This window comes from Parasteatoda tepidariorum, chromosome 2 (genome assembly GCF_043381705.1).
Source record: "Parasteatoda tepidariorum isolate YZ-2023 chromosome 2, CAS_Ptep_4.0, whole genome shotgun sequence".
Lineage (NCBI taxonomy): Eukaryota > Metazoa > Arthropoda > Arachnida > Araneae > Theridiidae > Parasteatoda > Parasteatoda tepidariorum.
The window spans coordinates 86806644-86828213 of record NC_092205.1 but is presented as its reverse complement, the minus strand read 5'-3'; the positions used below and the strand labels follow the sequence as shown (position 1 = coordinate 86828213).

At 30.9% G+C, this 21570-nt stretch overlaps 1 protein-coding gene and 1 long non-coding RNA gene across 3 annotated transcripts in view; one reads left to right on the top strand and one right to left on the bottom strand.

The window, feature by feature from the left end:
- LOC139425029 (uncharacterized) overlaps positions 1 to 21570 on the top strand; it is a 187641-nt gene that overhangs the window by 58627 nt on the left and 107444 nt on the right. The window lies entirely within an intron of this gene.
- The window catches only part of LOC139425093 (uncharacterized), a gene marked incomplete in the record, with an annotated part of 15732 nt that continues 7382 nt past the window's right edge, over positions 13221 to 21570 (bottom strand). The window contains 2 exon segments of the mRNA XM_071178145.1: positions 13221 to 13410; positions 14880 to 15175. Coding sequence (XP_071034246.1) covers positions 13371 to 13410; positions 14880 to 15148 — 309 coding nt within the window.

Sequence of the window (21570 nt, the reverse complement as noted above, 5' to 3'; positions counted from 1 at the left end):
CTCCAAAAAAGAGTCCACCACGAAGGCAAATTCCTTCCTATACTCGATCCAGGAGTTCCTTTGTCTTTTGGATTGGGTTCAAAATTACCAGACTACGGAGTTGAACATTAAGAGTCGTAAACCCATGAAATTGTGTCGGCTGTTCAACGACGGTTATAAAATAAAATAGAATAGTGTATGGTGTCTAACGTTTATAGCTTCTTTTTTAAAAAATAATGCATATCAAAATACATTTGTCATGAGCTGATTGGAAAAGTATAGTCTGCTCTTGACAAGTTGTCGTCGTCATTTGTTTAGACAAGCCTTTTAGGCGCACTGCAAAGTAATATTGACAGCTTGCAAAAAGCAAGATTTTCCAATTTACCTACGAGAGATTTTTTTTAAAACACACAATTAATCTTGACAACCAGTGTATAATGTATAGTGGTGGCAACCAGTATATGATCTATAGTGTCGTCGACATATGCCATGTATGTTTGATAACACATGCTCAAAACACATATGTCGTAGGGTGATTAGCGAAATATACTTTAAAATGCTAAGTATGCTTCATACGCTTTACAAAAATGACTAAATATGCTTCTATTTGATTTTCTTAAAAAAACTGATGGCGGATATTTTTACTCTATTCGGCAGTGTTTTTCGATATAAGGAAAATACAAGTCGTCATCCCATCAGAATTTTAGATATAAAGCGGTATTTGATATTCTCTTTTAATTTTTTTTGACAAAATGTTTCTAATACAATTCTGCAATCAGCAGCAAGGTTTTATAAGGTTAACAGTGTATATTAATATAATTAACTTGAACTGCAATAAAAGCAAGTAAAAGATCTAAAATCTAACAAATGTGTAATTTTAAATTACAGACTTAATAAAAAACATTTATTTTTATTGCTTTAAGGTTTTAAGAATTTTTCACAGAAGTTTCGAAGATTATCAAGCGTTATTTCCACTGGTTTATTGAAGCTACGCCTTCGTTTTCCATCCTTTTTCAAAGGTATTATACTACTGAAAATAACTATAGCATCAAAAGTTTGTTAGATGCAAAGGAAGAAGAAAAAAATTGAGAAAACGGAGATCAAAAATTTAACCAAAAAATCTAAAATAGTGATGTAGAATTATTGTTATAATCTGAATTAAATCTTGTGAACACAATACACAAACAATTCAAAAGTATGTACAGTGTGCTAAAAAAATAAATAAAATAAATAGCACCCTAAATAGCTTTTTATCTAATAATTGTTCTAGGACTCATTCTTAATGGTTCACCTCAGATATACAAATTAATAAGTGCAGGCGATATTTTAAGTTACGAAATCAGGCATAAAAATGTACTGTCTCTGAATAAACATACCTTTTTTTTTATAACGGATTCGGATTTTTGACCCCAAAATACAGGAGGTAGCCGCAATCTTGGAAATATGGTCCCCATAGTTTGATCAGGAGAACTATTCAAAGTTAGAACCCCTTAATGTTAATTTTACTTTTTGCTTATTTCACCATATCTCGAAAAATTTTAAAGGGAATTGAGGAATTTTTACACACAATTATAAAATTCGCTTATCCAAAGATAATTCCATGCAAAAAATAAATTTTAGTAAATTTTAAAGTATGTTTATTATTTTATTAAATGAAAGTCAAAAAACTTTTGAATTGTAAGGCAAGCGATTTTTTACATCATTTTAAAGTATGTAATTTCACATGGCAAAAAAACAAAATTTGAGCTAAATTGGTTAAATAGTTCCTGAGAAATCAAATTTTAAAGAAGTCGTGTATTTAAAATTATATTTCTCAGGAACTATTCAACAGATTTAACTCAAATTTTGCATTTTGCCTGGTATAATTACTTACCTTAAAATGATGTAAAAAATTGTTTATCTTACAATTTAAAATTACTTTTACTTTTTTAATAAGACCATAAAAATTATAAATATTTACTAAAATTAAATTTTTGCGTGAAATTATATTTAGGCAAACGAATTTTATTATTGTATGCAAAAAATTTTCATTTCGCTTCAAAATTTCTCCATATTTGGCGAAATACGCAAAATGTAAAATTAACATTAAGGGGTTCGAACTTTGGATAGCTCTTCTGACCAAACTGTTGGGACCATATTTCCCAGGTTGCTACTATTCTTATATTTTGGGAGTCAGAAATCCAAATCCTTTGAAAGAAAGGTATGTTTATTCAGAGAAAGTACGTTTATGTCTGATTTCGTAATTTAAAATATCATCTGCACTAATTAATTAGCATATCCGATGTCACCCCTTCGAACAATTAAAAATGAGTCGAACGTGTAGATACGATTGTTAGGTGACAAATTATTCAGGGTGGTCTGTTTTTTTTTTTTTTTTGGTAAAATACCATTTTGAAACTGTATTTAAGGAGACGTTATTACCCCCAGACAAACGATTATGTTTTGTTTCTATTTATTTATTTTAATTATCTCACGTGCAAGAAATCGGAAATAACATTGATGAACTTGTTACGATTTCTCAACCTGATTCCCAGAAGCTAACACTATTGACCCAGGCATCCAATCAACGATTAAGTAAACTAAAACACAAAATTTAGTTTTAGTAGATTACTAGTTATTATTTGTATGAAGAAAATTAAATTCTTTATTGTGTTAATACTTGGCACAGGCGAAATATTTTATGAATTTTTTTTTTTAGTTTGATTTTTTAACAATTTAATAATAAAATTCTGGATTATTAAAATGTATTTTTTTAATGGAAGGGAATTAAGGAATATTTTGTTGGAAGTAATAAGTTTTTTTAAAAGAATAATTTCTTCATATTTTTATATAAAATTGAATTTCAAATATGGTTCTAAATTTTTGTGAAACCAATTGTTTTTCTTTTCGATTCAAAATAAGTTTAATAAAGTTTAAATAATACTTTATTATAATAACAATGATGTTTTAATGTAATAATATATATAAATAAGTTTGAATAATGTTTATTTGTTTCCTACATTACATTTCTACCTTCCTCTTTATAGAAGCATCGAATGGAGGAGTTATAGCCCCGGACTTCCCTATACTATTTCACTCAATTGCAGCTAAAAAACAACTAAACTTTACTATACTATGACTTAAAACAAACATTGCAAGAGCTGCAAATAAAGATTCATAGTATTTATAGTCTACATTCCTATAAAAGTCTACTGTTGTAAATAATCAATCAAAATTTAATGAAAAGTGATCAGTATTTAGTGGTTCATTAATAAAAAAGTCAGAAATGGAAATTGTTAAAAAAAGAAATCATAAAAAAAATTATCGATAAACTAAACTAACTAAGAAGAACAAACTAAAAAACTAAACTAAACATAAAGCTTAATAAATCGTTAAAAAAATAATTGTTATTTTTTTTTCTTCAAAGTGTTAAAAGAAGTTGCAAAACGATACCGAATTTATGTTCTTACAGTACCTTTAAAGTAATATAAAATTTTAACTTACCTCTTAAAATTTCTTAGGACAAGTCTCTCACTCTTGATGCAGTCGGCGGTAAAAATAAAAACAATATTTATTCCATTTTTCTTTTATAGACTGATACATTTTTGGCAGATGTCCCCGTTTTGGAACATTTACCATTTCGGGATGCACTTGAGTGCACAACTTTCTGTTTTGGTGGCTATTATCACCTAAAGATCGGACCGTGACGTTCTCCCGTGATTCCATCACATCACTACTCATCTTCAGTTTTCAGAAAGGAAAGATAGGGTTCCACAATTCTCTACACTCTACACACTATAAATTACAATAATGAAGCAGAAGAACTGTTGTCATTTTTATAAACAAAACAATAAACTATCAGAAGACAAATAGCTTCTCAAGCAATCTTTATTTTTAAAACCATTGTCCATCATGAAGGTAATTTTATTTATTTGTAGAATCACGCTGATTATCAATTTTAGAAAATCCTAGAACAGGGTGCGTTGCATTTTTAAAAAGTGCTTAAAGGTGCTTTTTTCGATTTTCATTTTTAAAAGCCCTTAAAGGTGCTTTTTTAATTGGGTGTTTTTTAAAAAGTGCTTATTTTTTCCTTTTCCGAAATGAGATATTTTTTTCTTTTCCATGTTGATTTTCGCCATTAATTATACAAAAAGACATTGCTTACAGTGTAAGAACAGTTTCAAATTTCGGTCTTATTCACACAAAACTGTGAAATGAACTTGGAGTGCAGAGGGCTTCAAAACTATTTTTCTGTAATAAGTTGCTTTGTGGAAAAATGTTTTTTTTTTATAAGATAATTATGTTTGTATTTTTATTTTCAATAATTAAACAATTTAAGGGATCGGATAAATTGCAATTTGGCAAATTTTTATTTAAAATTATTTAATATTTTCTACACCAAAGCTTGGGTTTTAAACCAAAATTTTCAAAACAATAAGAGTTTTATGGTAAAATTATTCAAGAACATAATTGATGGAACGCTTGTAATTTTACATATATGTTAATTTAAAATTACTTCATATTTATATAACAGCTAATAATTATCCTTAAAGCCAAAATTTTGAGTTTTGGACAATTTTCAAAATTTAAGTCAAAAGGGTTTTTTTGGCATGACGGTTAGAACCGGGTAAAACTGTCAATTGACAAAATTTGCGCACCTTTCCTGATTATGATATTTTTAAGTGCTTGAAAAGTGCTTAAAAGGTGCTTATTTTTTTGTTGAAAATTTTGGTTACGCACCCTGTAGAAAGTCAGGACAATTTTTTTAAAAATTAAAATTGGCTATGGTGCTTTTTGATTTGTATAGTGCGGAGAGAATTAAAATATTTGAGACTAGAACAAATCATAAAGACTTAAAGGCAATATTTATTTAAAAAAAACCTGTTGAGCTGACCAACCTTATAAGTTAACTACCTGTCTAACTTCTCGATTATCAAGCCACTTCTCTATTATCAACCTCTATTATCAAGAATCGAGTTTATCCCTCCTTATAGAAGGCTAAAAGATCTGACCACCTACCTACCATTTCCTACAATATTGGGAAAGACTTCTTTTAAAATTCTCTAGAAACTAGGAGGCTCCGCCCCCTGCTCGCTAACGCTCGCCAACCCCCGAGAATTGCTACGCAATCCTAAGTGGTTCACGCCGTGAACCATGGCTCGCTNATTATTTTTGTATTTTTATTTTCAATAATTAAACAATTTAAGGGATCGGATAAATTGCAATTTGGCAAATTTTTATTTAAAATTATTTAATATTTTCTACACCAAAGCTTGGGTTTTAAACCAAAATTTTCAAAACAATAAGAGTTTTATGGTAAAATTATTCAAGAACATAATTGATGGAACGCTTGTAATTTTACATATATGTTAATTTAAAATTACTTCATATTTATATAATAGCTAATAATTATCCTTAAAGTCAAAATTTTGAGTTTTGGACAGTTTTCAAAATTTAAGTCAAAAGTTTTTTTTTTGGCATGACGGTTAGAACCGGATAAAACCGTCAATTGACAAAATTTGCGAACTATTCCTGATTATGATATTTTTAAGTGCTTGAAAAGTGCTTAAAAGGTGCTTATTTTTGTTGAAAAATTTGGTTACGCACCCTGTAGAAAGTCAGGACAATTTTTTTAAAATTAAAATTGGCTATGGTGCTTTTTGATTTATATAGTGCGGAGAGAATTAAAATATTTGAGACTAGAACAAATCATAAAAACATAAAGGCAATATTTATTTTTAAAAAAATCTGTTGAGCTGACCAACCTTATAAGTTAACTACCTGTCTAACTTCTCGATTATCAAGCCACTTCTCTATTATCAACCTCTATTATCAAGAATCGAGTTTATCCCTCCTTATAGAGGGCTAAAAGATCTGACCACCTACCTACCATTTCCTACAATATTAGGAAAGACTTCTTTTAAAATTCTCTAGAAATACTCAGAGGATTATTTTGCAACTTTGGAAGTGTTTAGTTCATGCGATTTTTCATACTTAGCAATAAGGTTTAGCCCTTCCAGATATTTAATGGACGGACAATAACTTTCCGCAAATTTTAATTTGTAGTATTGAAAATTACACTACCTTATAATTATCGGACAGCAAGAGCAAAATGAAATCTGTTGAAAACCCCTTATTGTTTTGAGCTTTCTTTTAAAAAGTGCAAAAACTACTTAGAAAATTAATTGAAACGTTTTAATTTTTTTAGAAATGCAAATGAGACCTTTTTTTTATTTTAGTTGCTTAGTACGATTCACTGCAAAATTATGACAAGAATTTTTAAACTTGTTTCGAGCATGCGCACTGTTAAGGACCTACTTTAAATGCTCATATCTTGCTAGTTTTCAGCGATTTTTTTTTTCTTCATATTTTTAAAAAATTTTGTTGTTAATTTTAAAATACTTCAAAAATTTTGTTTAATTTTATTGAATGGTTTTAAAATTATAGCAAAAGAGCGTACGATACAAAAGTAAGTATCATTTTATTAAAATGACCATATCTCCATAGATATTTAAACTCGGTTTACGAAATTTTATGCAGTTATTGCAAATAACAACTCAAGTTATCGATAAAAGTCATCGACATTCAAACAATCTATCTTTTAACAAAAAACGTTTCAAAGGATCTAACAAGACAAAACACATTTAGTTTACAAAAAAAAAGAAAGAAAAACATGAACACAAACATGGTTTACACAATTTTGAAGATCACGCTTGAAGCTTTTAGAAATGATGCCATGTTTACCAATGCAAAATTCAGATGGATCAAAATGAGGAGATGAAGTTAATAACTTCTCTCTCGCTTTAATACCAGTAATTTTGAAAACATTCCATAATATTGAAACATTTATAAAATAATGCTTTTTAATTACGGCGGCATCGATAAAAAGCTTTTAATTTCTTAAGGTCATTTTAGTCGATGCAAATTTTGTAAGGGTAGTAATAACACCATTTGTAAAAGCTTCAAGCATAATCTTTCAAATCATGCTTGCAGTTTTGCTATGTAAAATTTTCCAAAGCATTTGTTACTAAAAGAAAAATTTTAAAGTTACTAAAACAAACGTTACTTAGAGTTAGTATAGAAGTGTTTCCATATTTTTGTCCCACACTTGTAAGTTCAGATTTGAAAATTGATGAAGAAGGTGAAAAAAAAACTGAAATGAATGACTAAATGAAAAAAAAAATTAAATGAAAAAAGCCCATTTATGCAGTTTTTCTGAAACTATCACTCATAGACTAATAATGTACGTAGACTGCTCTCTCAATCCTGAAATCACACTCACTTTGTAACTAACATCTATCTGAATAATCCCCTCATCACATGGTGGAAAAGAAGGAACAATAAGCAATGTTGGCTACTTATCCCTATATTTGGCAATAACAGTAGGTATAAAAACATATTTTCTCGATTTCATAAAATGCTTTTTGAGATGGTGCTTTATTTTTTGCCTTTTTCTCGTAGCACCAAATTTTAAGATAAACGTTGACTACCCTTAATGACGAAATTACTTTTTAAAAAAAAATTGAATAAATATTTCTGACATCGATTATTCAACTTTCATTCGTATATTTTATCACTAGCATCTAGCAAGTTGGGAAAAAGTTTAGAATATTTTGAGCTAAGTTTAATAACTCCTCATAAACAATTCCTAACTTAAACATTAAATATGATTTTGAAGTATATGTTATTCGGGTAAATAAATATAATTATAACTTGAATCTTTTAATTCTTCCACAATATTCTGATAGAGAAATTGTTTTGTATATCATACTTCAAGAATTTGTTACTTACAAATATGTGCACATAAAAAATATGTTTAATTATTCAATAATATAAATTCAGATAATGATTTTTCTGAGTAGTTCACAAATTACAAGTCTAATTAAAATAAAACTATAAATTATTTGCAATTTCAGTAAATAAATGTATTTATATTGCATTGCATATTCGTATTTCTTAATTGATCAACAATTGGTTTGGCAAAAATTTATTTATTTTCTTTATAATTGAATTGCAACAGATCTAATTGATTATTTCTGTCTGTTAAAACATAAACAAAATATGATGAATAGTTTCAAGTTGAATGTTTGTTTAAATGAACTCATATTGCCACTGCAAACTTTAAGAACTGAAATAAAATAAACTCCAACAGATCAGACCCCACCTAATTAAATTCATGGGTTATGAACAATCATTATATTTGGATTTTATAATTTGTACTTATTTTAGAGATTAGAGATAAAAAGTTAGCTTTTTGTTTCATTTCCTGATTATATAAAAAAATTATTAAAAATGAATAGCTTCTTGAAATAACATTGTGTAGATTCGCAAAAGGAGTGAATCAGTCAACGGGTCACGCGATGAGGTAGCTGGTTTCGGTATTGTGTAGCCCTCAGTCTACCTACATTATAAGGCTTTGTATTCACCACAGAAAATAGGTATAATGATTGGTTATTGCACTAGTAGAAGAAGCTATAGTGTACTAAGTAAAAAATGCACTGAAATAGTTATAAAAAATTGGATTTGCTTGATACTAGGAAGGTGAATCTCATTCAATTAATAACCAATATGAAATTTTTTAATATTTCTTATTATTAAAATATTTATCACTGTTCATGTCAAAAAGAATGTTCTGGTTAATTAATTAAATTACAAAGGTGCACCTATGTTTATATTTTAAGTTTCCACTGTGTTTCTTTTAAAGTACTGCTGTTTCTTCTCTTCATCTACTTTCAGAATTGATTTATCGTAATTGTTATGGATCAGCATCGTAGTTGGTATATCTTGATTTGCTATTAAACACACCAAGCAATTAAATGCGTATTTATAATCTATATATAATTAATTTTAAACTATACAGTGCTAGAGTAAAATTTTTTTATTTGGTTAGATTTTTCTATATTGAATCAGAGATGCCATCTTGATCTGATGTGTAAAAAAATATTTTCTTGTGGTAAGGAAATTTAAGTTATTTTTAGTTTAGTATTTTTCATTTTGAATAGTTTTTCCCCCCTCTACTTATCAAAGTGTCATTTGAAATGCGACTTAATTGCATTTATCTCGTGGTGACGCGTTTACAATGTAGGCGTAATTATCCTTATTTTGCAAGTCTTTAATCCACATACCAATTTATTAAAACTTTTACAGAAAGCGAAACAGTTGGCATTCCTGTCGAATTACAGCTCTTTCTTTAAAATAAACATACTTGAATTCGGATGTCGAACTCTTTCACTGTACCACAAAGCACTCTATATCGTGTGGATAGCGGGTTCGAATCTCACTATAACTTTTGATGTGTCTTTTTGATGTGCTATTCTAACATGTGTTCAACTTGAAAAGGGCTCATAGATCATACGCTGAAATGAGCAGACAAGCCTGCAGATGTGTATTGAACAATAAATAAACATTTAAAAGACTTCCTTAAACTTTTATTAACAAATTGTTGGTAGATTTTTTTTAAAATTATAGAGTATTTAAAATTCCATTGGAATTTGAAAGTTCATATTACGCCCATAGTTCAATACAGGGTGCGTTCTGAAAGTAATGCGCATTTTCTGGGAAAAATAGATTTATTGATCCTATGAGTACAAATGGTTAAAATTCTTCAAAATAGTTCCCTTGTGCATCAATACACTTGCGGAGACGATTTTGCCACGTCTAGAAGGCACCCTGGAACTCCTCAACAGGAATGCCTCTCAGGAACCTTGTAACGTGAGCTTGGATGTTCTCCACCGACTCCCAGTGCTTTCCCTTCAGCTCTCTTTTCTGTCGGGGGAACAAAAAAAAGTCACACGGTGCCAAGTCAGGGCTATAGGGAGGCTGGGGCACCAAGGGGGTCTTACTTTTGGTCAGGAAGTTTTTGCTTCTCCGTCAACACCTTCGGCACAGGCTTCACACAGACCTTTCTCATTTGCAAATCCTCCTTCACAATCCCATGTACCACACATTTTGACAAGTTCAAGGTGTTAGTGATTGCCTGAATGCTTGACCGACTGTCTGACTTCAAAACTTCACGCACACGCCGGACGTTTTTATCGGCTCGGGCTGTTGTTGGGCGTCCAGAACGAGGCTCGTCAGTGACGTTCTCCCGACCCTCCTTGAAGGCCTTGTGCCACCTTCCACACTGAGATCTTGAAATGCATTTCACCTTAAAGGCGTCTTGAAGCATCTGATGAGTTTCCGTCGCATTCTTCCCATACCGCACACAAAACTTTATCCTGTAACGCTGCAGTTCCATCGAACACTTCACCACTCTATGTTGTTGTTGTTGTTGTTAATTTACGTCGCACTAGAGCTGCACAATGGGCTATTGGCGACGGTCTGGGAAACATCCCGGAGGATGATCCGAAGACATGCCATCACAATTTTGATCCTCTGCGGAGGGGATGGCACCCCCGCTTCGGTAGCCCGACGACCTGCGCGCGAAGTCGAGCACTTTACGGTAGCACAGTTTAACGAGGACCAATACCGCACACCCTCGGTCCCTGCGCAGACTGATCCAAGTGGTCACCCACCCGCACACTGACCGTAGCCAGTGATGCTTGACTTCAGTGATCTGCTGAGAACCGTGTCTTAACGATCAGTCCACCGCGGGACTCACCACTCTGTGACTCGATGGAAAAAAAAGACTTCGCGCAAAGACACGTTCTACTGCTCCTATTGCTCGGAGTGACCTGAGACCAGGCTTGTTTGGAAGGACAAATCCCTCACCACATTTTTGACCAATCTGAGCGCGCTGCGATCAATTGTCGCGTCACAATAAAATCATGTGCATTACTTTCAGAACGCACCTTGTATGTAATATATCTGGAAAACCGAGCATCATTTGATTTTTCTGTAACTGTCAACTTGTAACGTTGTTGAGGAAAAGTTTTCTAAGTTGTAGCAATGGTTAAACTTTAATGTATAGCTATTGGTTCATTGAATTTTATAAAATTGGGTAAATGGGTAAAAAAGGCGCCATGACTCGCTGAGGGCAGAAAATTTTTAATCAAAAACTTTAATCAAGGAAATTCAAGAGAATTGTGATTATAGTATGCACATCCGATATCTGGGAATTTAACATTTGGATATAATTGGGATATTTTAATGTTTTCCAAAAGGAAAAGATGTTGATTAAAAAACCAAGTTGTTCAGGAGATTAAAAACTATTAAAGTGGTTTATTGACAAAAAAAAGTGGCTCAGCCCCTGAAAGAGTTAAAAAAAAAGAAATATTGATTAGCTTTAACGAAAATTTGCAACTACTTCAAGACATTTTAAAGTCCGTGGGAAGCCTGATCATAGCCAGATTGAATAGTTATAAGTTCCATGGAAAAACATTCCAGGTAATAAATTCCCTGCTTTTGTAAATCATTTTGGCCCTAAGTGAAGGAAATCACAGATGCCAACTTTTATTTATTATCATTGGAAAGCTGAAAACTGTTAATAAAGCTTTTCAAAAGGACATTCGAAAACTCGCAGCTTATTTTCTGAATAATTCTTAAGGATCAATCTTCTCGAAATATTTTTTTATCAAAAAGATAAAGATTGGTTACTCAATTATTATAGTGTCCTTTAGTTTTATTTTGAGTAAAACAGGACCTTCGTGTTTTGATCACCATGATCTATAAAATTCTATATTTATATCTTAAATTATGCAACTGCGATATTTTAAAACTCAAATGATAGTTAACTCTGAAAATTATCCAGTTAGTTAAAGCATAAATACCTTCCCTTAAGAAAATTTGATATAGGCAAACCTATCGTCACCATAGAAATTTGTATGGCAAGACACCATAAGCCTGTGACAACCATAGAAATGTGTATGATATTTTTATGGCAAGACACCATAAGCTTGTAGAAATCATAGAAATCTGGTATTTATATGACGGGATACCATCCATAAGCCTATGGTAACCATAAAAATTTGTATGGTATAATTTATTTGATAAGACAATGCTACTACCTTTTTTTAAATATACTCTTTGCCTCACTCCAAAATTTTGCGTTTTCGTAAGAGTAGTCCGGTATGCGTGCATGCAATAACAATTAATTCAATATTTTGCATTTAACAGTATCGATATATTGAATTAATTTTGTAAAGAATATGCATTATAAAGATTTCATAAATACTTCTCATGGTACTTTTCAATTCGAAATAGAATAATTGAAGAATAAGGAATTAAGTTTTCCTGATAACTATTTTCATTATTTATAACAATTCTTTTTTAAAAAGCATAATTCAGCTTATTTTATTCATTTTCAGCCAATGCATACTCCAAGAAAAAATTCTTAATATTAAATACTTCATTTTATGCATCGAATAGTTTCAAAATAGTGTTTTTTTTCAAATTTTTTTTTAATTTTTTATTGTTAGCATCGATGCTAATGAACGTTTTTAAGCGAGCAACCCTAATGGGTCGCACCCGTGGGGACGATGAATTTGTAATTTTAGTATGATGAGCAACCCACAAACGAGTGGAATAAACCAGGTCATCACTATAACAGAGTCACAGACAAGGTAGTTGCCGGGCTATATCTATCACTTATGTAACCGTTCCTTTGTCGTGTACAGATTTTTTTTTCAATAACGTGTAAATATGTAAATAGTAGCATATATTTTCTCTATTATTTTCTATTTTATTACACCTGCGTGAATGTTAACATTATTTTGACCCCTGTAAATATTATTATATTCTAATCTAGTTTAGTCTCAATTGTGCTGAATTTTCTATTGATCTCATCATATGTTCAACCAACTGGTTTCCCACTCATGACTTAACTATTTGGTGCTTGGCACCCCCTCTCCCCCCCCAAATCGACTCCCATTTCTCACCATTATATGTTTCAAAAATCTGACAAATCAGTTTATGCCGGTTCGCGGCAGTGCATTAAGATTTGAACTACTTTCGAATGTTTTTTATAAGACCGGGGGATCCGCCAAAAGAAGCTTTATCATTTAGGGTTTCATAGCCGAGAAAGATTGGGAACCGCTGATTTAGAGTTTGAATTGCATTCGTCAATTGGAAAGTGTTGCATTCCTTTAATAACCAATTAAAATCGCAAGGAACAGCTTTGTGTAAAAAAAGAAAAAAAAATAGAGTAGAGACTTGCACCAATTAAAAATACAGTACCTCACAGGCATTAGTTGTTCATCAATTTATACTATCCTTAGCATTCATTATTTAATTACATTATCCTTCAATCAAATAATTGAGTTTGTGTCAATATAATATCAGAAATTGTAATTTTGTGTGTGAGTTTTTAAAACGCAAACAGACTCTTAAAATTCCAATGTTGTTTTATTTTGAGCATTTTATGTAGATACAAATATGACTGAGCAGTTTTGGGGATGAATATTCAACAGAACGTTTTGCAGACCAGCTGAGAACGTTCGAATTAGTTATGATGTTGATTTTGATGCAAGTCAGCTTTATCGCCACCAGCCTCCGCCACCACCACCATTATCTGCCCTAAAAATAAAATAATTGTAAACTAAATTATTTGGAAAACTGACAAAACCTGATCTGATTTAATTGCAATAAAATTAAAGTCAAACCGGCTAAAAAATGAATTTTAAGAACTAAGAGAGTTTTTTATTTTATTTTTAGATTCAGACTTCAAGCAAAAAAAGTATCAGATAAGCTATGTGAAATAAATTATACAACTGATTTTACTATTTACTAGCATTGAATTATGAAATTCGTAAAAAAAGGCAAATCTTCCAATACTTATTATTTAAATGTACTTTTTAAAACTTCAAACGTATTAAATTTTTTTAAATGTATTAAAATCGTAGGTATTTTCTTCCAGTGTTTCGTATTTCTGGAAATTTTTTAACTCCAAGGTAGAAGTGTCGAACACAAAATTTAAAAAGGGGTGGCTAGCAACATTTTTAATTTTGATCAGCTGAATTGGACATTTAATTCCAAAGTGAAAGCTAATACTGAGTTGATTGCGTAACTAAATTGATACTAATTTTTAGATTTTCTCCTGAGCGTACGGATCTTGTATACTTTATGAACTGTTGTCGTCATAATTTCAGACATCAAAGCTTATTTTGAAATATAAAAAAATTCAATGCGTTTTGTGAACGTGCTTTGAGACTGCCTGGATGATTTAAAAGGATTTATTACTTTACTTTTTACCGCATTATTTATACTTTTAACCGGTTTTCGTTTTTTTAATGCACCAGGTAAGACGATGATAGGTTGAAAAGAAAGATTTTAAACTAAATAAATATATAAATACTCTTGAGAGTTCTTTCATGGAGGCGATTTTTACATCTCTGCAATATAAAATATCTGCACATTTTGGTTCTTATATAAAATGGTTTTGTTTATACACCTCACTGAATGCACAATAGTTTTTCTCCTTTGTATTTTTTCATTATTTTTTTTTATTTTTCACTTTAAAAACAATTTAAGCACATCAACAGTTACGGAATAAAATACATTGATTGAATGTTTGAAACAGTCTAAATTCGTTGATCGAACTTTCAGAATAATTTAAACCCACTGACTGAATATTTGGAACAGGATAAATTCAAATAAAGTTAGGGTAAACTTTGTGCTACGTATGATTAAAACAAAAAAACTTGAATAAAGTACAAATAAATGGATAAAATTTTGTTCATTTTGTACATTTATTTATGCTTTATTAATGCTATTTTGCTTTATTCAGTGCAAATTCGATGATTTATAACTTGGAACAATCTGGATCTATTAACTGAATGCTTGAAACAGTGTAAATTCTTTAACTGAATATTCGGAACAATCTAGATCTATAGACTAAATTATTTAAGGAATCTGAATCCATTGATTGAATGTCTTAAGCGATCTGTATGCATTGAGTGAATATTTGAAGCATTTAGAATTCATTGATAGAATATGTTAAAAACAATCTCAATTTCAAGTAAGAAATTTGAAGGATAAATACTTACGGTGCCTCCCATCCTCCCGTATCTCCTCCTTTGTCACCTCCACTGTCTTTTTTCTTGTCCTTCGAGAATATAGGAATAGGTAAAGGTATGGGAATAATGGCTGTCATTCCTTTTGACTTTATGCCGAAAGTGATTCCTTTGCTTTCCCAGGGGTCGTCCCAAAGTTCGGACATCATTTTATAGAGACCAGCCTCTGTCGACACGACTAGAAACCCCAACAGTAGAAGTGTAGACAGTACCACAGATGGGATGTTGCTTTTTCGAGGCATTTTTACAACGTCAGAATGTACTTAAAATTTATCTGAAATTATTAATAATAAATTAATTTTCATTATTAGAGTAAGAAAACGCTTCTTGGAACGAAGCTTTTCATCAATAGTAATAATAGATTGAAAGTGGTGGAACGATAATTGAAAGTAAATAGATTGTAGCTCACGTGCGGCATAATTAATTGGTAAACGTAAAAAACTTAATCGAGTCATGCTTGAAGTATGTTGTTTTGCGTTCGTGTAACGATAATCTGTGTAAAAATTAAAAATTGTGGCAAATTAAAATTTAAAGGGTAAACACACTGTAAAAACTATTCCGTAATATCTCGCCAAATATGATGTTGAACAACCCCGAAAAAATTGTGTAAAAGAACACTTTATCCCGTGTTAACACTAAATCGAGCTTCCATATACGATTTAATGCGTGTAAGTTAAATCTAAGCTCCATAAATTGAATAATCTTGCACCGAACTTTCATGCTTTTACACCATACGAAAAATATATTTACTTCTGAAAACACCAAGGCTGGCACTTTGGATATAAATCTAAAAGAATATAAAATGGATAAGGATATAAACGGATCTAAACGATATAATTCGGATATAAAATTTTAAAAATTGCGAGTTTTGGATATCAAGAAACACCAAGTAGAGTATCGCGAGTAGTTTTTATAAGTGTTTTTTCTAGCTTTGTCGCCATGGTAAATAAAAAAGCTATAGTTTAAGTACCTTACACTTTCATTTTACCTTGCATTTTAAACTATAAATATAATCTTGCTATGAAGAATTATCGGGGCTTTAGAACAGACCAATGACTTAAATATTTTAAAAGTTATTAAAGTTTTTTTCTAAAAATCGCCAAGTTGGTGATATTTTTACACCTAAATGAAAATTATCACTATCTCTGCCTTAGTCTCGTTTTTTGTAAATTTTTATGATCCCAGGTAATGCAGCATTGGAGTAAGTTTTGGAATATTAAGCAATTAGACAACAAGTTCTCTTCATTTTCACAAAACTTGCTTTTCTCCATATTGACGTTTTGCACCATTTTTAAAATAAGTGTAGACAGCATTGGATTTAGATAAGCTAAACTTGACCTAACAGTTGCAAACTCACATCAGTTATAAAAACAGCACAGTTAATTATTCACAAAAAAAATCCTCAGTTCATATTACGACGGAGCCATCGAAAAACAGCCTTAACTATCTGAATCTGAAATAAGATGGAATGAGTTTGTTATAAATTTCAGCACAGATATTCATCTACAGCACCTCTTAATATGTATGTTTTCAGTTGTGAAATAGGTAACTGTATTAACTGATGTCCTAAAATATAATTTCTATCCTTACTTTTCTTAGCCTTGTGTGTATCTTATTGTACCGTAATTATAAATTTTAATATCATTGAATAACGAAAATGGTGGTAGCTACTTTACACAAAGTAGTGTAAAAGAACATTAAAATACTAGATTCAAGAGTTAAGTATGCCGGTTTTTCGTACTATTTTAGTGTTAAATAGTTGCCACCATTTTGGAGTGGAGATAAATTAAATTTTTTCTTTTATAGTGCTGGGGCAACAATTGTTTCATCTGGAGTGATTGAGTAAGTACTAAAGTACTAAGTACTAAAGTACTTCAAAAATCATTTTAAAAGATAAGCTCTGCTTTGTAGTCTTCTTTTCATGTTTCATTTTGAAATTTATGTAAATTGGTCAACCTAAGTAAACAGTAAATATTTACAGTAATTTTTTTTAAAATAAAAAGCAAACTCTCATTTAATAAGAGATGAGTTAATAGTTTTGCAAAGTATGCAAAATATTGCGAACACAGTTACGAGTAAAATTATTCTAAAAACTTTTAAAAAACAACAACATAATTTTGTCTGAAAAGTGCGGAATCGACACTTAATCTTAATTGATACTTTCTAATGTGAATACCTCTTTCGTTTTAAAAAATTATGCGTATATATTATTTCAGATCAAAATATGGCTACTTATATTTAATTTATATTTTGGGGAAGGCTTATTAATATTTACTTGTATTTGCTTTATGATCCCAGGAAAATGAAATAAATTTAAAAGCAAAATAATTGAGCTAATAGGAACGGATAATTGAGTTACACAAGAAAACGAGGTTTTTAGTGATAAATGGGTTAAAGGTAATTTGCTCAGACTAATTAAAAAGTGAAACCGGTATGCGTAAAAACTTCTATTACAGAAATTTGCCAAAGAAGTTTATCATAATCGATAATTTATATACTTAGTAGGATTAACAAGAAAGTGAGAAAAATCAATTCTATTCAATAATGAAGTAGGTTTTAAGATACACTAGTGAGCTCCTCCCACTATTCGTTGGCACTCCCCCTACCTCCGAAGATTACTATGCAATCTTATGTAGTTTGTTTTGCAAACCATGCTCACTTTGATCGCTATTAAGCTAAACCCATTTAAAAGGTGTTTCCCAGCGTAAAATTTTAAGAATTTAAAAAATTTTTTAAGGTCTTTCATTTTTCAAAAAATTACAATTTCTAGTCATTAAGAAGTTAAAGGAAAAAAATTGAAATAAATGATATTCAAGTGAAAATCTTTCAAAAACAGAACGATAATTATGCTTAAAAAAAAAAAAAAAAAAAAAAACGTGTGTGGCCACACGTCTTTTATGCATTCTATCAGTGTTACGTCTCGTCTTTCATAGCTGTCATCAACGCTTTCTTCTGTTCTTCTGGCACGCTTTTTTTTTTATTGAACTTTAAAAGCGTAACAGCACACCTATTGCTTATTTTTCAACGAACAATTATCAAAGTGAAGAAAGTCATAATTATGAAACCTGCATAACTATGATTGAAACAGAATTTGGAACACTTTTTTTTATATATGAACTATTCGATTTTAAATATTCGATTTTAACCGTTTAATTCTCCCCAAGATACTAATCAGTTTGTTATGGTTTTCCATTGTCCATGCGAAAAAAAGAATTTTCATTCAGAAATTGGTTAGCACGTACGTGCTTCATGCTCATGACAGCTCATGCGCTTGATATTCCACTTCTTTGTTACCAATGTGAAAAAAAAATGTGAATTTTCTTTATCGCCGTGTAAGAGAAGTATATATTGAGAGATATTTGCTAGCACATTTTTTTTCACTCTCTTAAACAATAGATTTATTTTCAAGTCGGAAAATAAGATGGAAAAACGAAAAAACTGGTGGCAAAACCTTTTTAATTATAACAAGTCTTCGGAAAGCGTAAAATAAAGCGTCTTTCCTTAATCATAAACAAACCACCATTTGCTTTCTTTTCAAGCACGAAACAGTCCTATTTACATGTTATTACCATTTTGTATAATTTTCTTACCAGGTTCTTCTCTTTTCCGTCTTGATATTTTCCGTTTTAATAACTCTCTGCCGTCTCATCTGTTTCCAATTTCAGAATAATCCATAAAGTACCTTTGTGACAGCAAGTATGCTAATAAATCTTGTGGAATTATTTTTTTTTCGTTTGCTAATAATTCGTTTTAAAAACATAATTGTTTGATAACAAATACATAATGTATCATGTTTGATAGAAATGCTCAGCTTCCTTAATGTAAATGCTAACAATAAAATAATTCAGTTACAAGTCTATAATTTTTTTGAAAAGAGACACGCTCCAAAAATGGCTACGTTAGCATTGAAACCGGTACGGTAAAAAATAAAACAAAATAAATTTAAACCTAATAAATGGTAGCAAATTTAAGGAAATTAAAAATTGTTTTTTGATTGGTTCAAATTCATCACCAATCTTCAATCCCAAATAAAAATAACTAATTGCAAAGCGTGGGCTTCTTATCATTGAATTTTAAAGTGAATGCTGGCAAAAAGAAATTTGCAATTCTTTATTATGAAGCACCATTGTAGGACGGTACGAATCCTACTCTCCTTATACAGAATTGCAAACCCTGCCTCTATTTAGTAAACCGAGGGAAGGCTTTCGGTTAAAATGGATGGGGGACAAATTTTTTTGTAACATTTATACAAATATTTGATCATGCCTAATTCAGAGATTTCACAGATTCGGAGATAAGTTTTGCTTCTTAAGCTACAGATCTTTCTTAAAATGACATTTTTAGTTTATTTTTTTAACTATATTTAACTGAATCAACAATGATGTTGATAAATTGTCCCTTTTTAATTGCTTCTTTAGCAGAGTTATCTGCTTGTTCGTTTCCATCGTTATTATTATGAACTTTAATCCATGAGATTTGGAGGCCATTACTATTATTAGGTAGGGTTTGGATATCCTTTATAATCTGGAGAGTGGTATTATAATCCTTATGCGGTATTTTGAACCTGGTTCACCTCATTGGGAGGCGAACACTCCATCCCAGAGAGACTGTGGATCCAAAACAATTGTTTGAAAGTAATTCAAACATCATGGAACAACACTTGATTGTAGGGCAAACACATCATAAGCGGAAAAAAATGTGTTATTTTACAGAACTTAACGATATCCAAAATAATAAGTATTTTAAAAAAGTTATAAAGGACTGTTGTTTGTTTCTAATAAATAATCCAAAAATGAAACAGTGATGTCATCATATCTTCACCGAGCAAATATTTTAGGCTGAAAAACGCATAGTTTGCACCCACCATCCCCGAAAAATATAAACAAAGAAACCTACCTTTAAAATGTTTAAATGTTGCATCAATTCATGTGTATATCAGATCAAGATCACCAGCTCATTCAAATCTTTCTTACCAATTTGACACACGTTAAGAAATTTTTTTTATATTTATATCAGTATATTGTTGCACTATATTCTAAAAAAAACTGATAAGTTACACTTGATAGAACATGCCCTTTAAGGTCTTGTACCTTGTCACACATTTCATTCATAATATTCCCTAGTTTTTAATGCCATATAAAAATATACATAAAACAAGACTGGGTCTTTTTTAAGAAATGGGCAAAAGTGTAATCGCTGGCGTGTAACAACATTCTCATCGCCTTTTTAGAGGATGATGTTCATTTATGGCATGTAAAAGGAAATTTTAACGATCACGACATATGTTCGAACAAATTACTCACATGGAACGTTAATTGGAATCATAGTATGTTATCACTGATCCATATCTGTCCAGGTTTCTTTGGGGTCATAAAATACTGATTGAAACGTATCCAAAACCTACATATTTTAAATATGTTAGACTATAAAGTGAATTTATGAATTTATTTTGCATATTTGACTGAAATATAACGTAATTTAGGTCTTTAACTTCAAGAGCCGATCTAGTTTTTGAAGACAAAGGGTTTTTTGTGTTGTAAAAAGTAATTTTTTGAAAGAAATAGATAGGTATATACGAGTAGACTAATCTGATATTTTTCAGTGTTAACTAATTTGAACATCAGAACTAATTAGAACAGTTAGAGCATCAGAGCTAGTTTAATTGCCTGATTAAACTTAAGTGCGAATTTTGGAATTATCTCTTAAATTTTCATTCTTCAAGTAGATTTTGATATTTTAAGTACTGCTTTCTTAAGCTGTGATTTTTTAGATTTTTATAATATTTTTGTTTATTTCTCAGTACTGTATAATATATTGTGCCCTACTGGACTTCTGAAACGTTAGAATGGTATCATGTTAAAAGGAGTACTTAACAGCAGTAACGTAAATTTACTACCACTCCCGAAAGTCGAACTAATACATCGCGGTGGATATTTATTTTGGCTTTGCTGACAAACATTAACCAAACATTTAAAAACGGACAAAATTAAATAACGTTTTTAAAAAATTGGTCTCTTTTGAATTAATAACTTTCCCTTTACTTACATAAAGTTCATCTTCTCTTATTAAGTTTCATTTAATTAATTTTAAAATCCTACTTTCTACTCTAGCTTTCACTTAATTTATCATGTTTTGCTGTATTAGACATTCTTGCCCTTTGAAACTTTTAACGTACCGAGTGCAACATCTGGATGCAAATATTTATTCATGATGTTGCATATCGATGCAGAAGTTTTATAAACCGAAGAGCCATTACATTATGACCACCCTGCTAATAATATGTAGGACCACCTTTAGCCCTCAAAACTGCTAGCGCACGCCGTGGTATTGATTCCACAAAGTGCTGAGAGGTACCAAGCGCTCACCAACTGGCCCTGCAATTCCCTCACATTGCGAGGGGGGAGCGTGGCAGCACGAATTTGGTTTTCCAAGTAGGACCACAAATGCTCTATTGGATTAAGGTCAGGTGAATTTGGGGACCAAGACATGACTTGAAAGCTACTGGAATGTTCCTCGAACCAATCCATAACGATTCGACCCTTATGACATGGTGCATTATCCTGTTGGTAAACACCATCCCCCGCAGGAAAAAACTGTTGCCATGAATGGGTGAACCTGGTCTGCAACTATGTTCAAGTAGCTTACAGACGTCAGGGATTGTTCT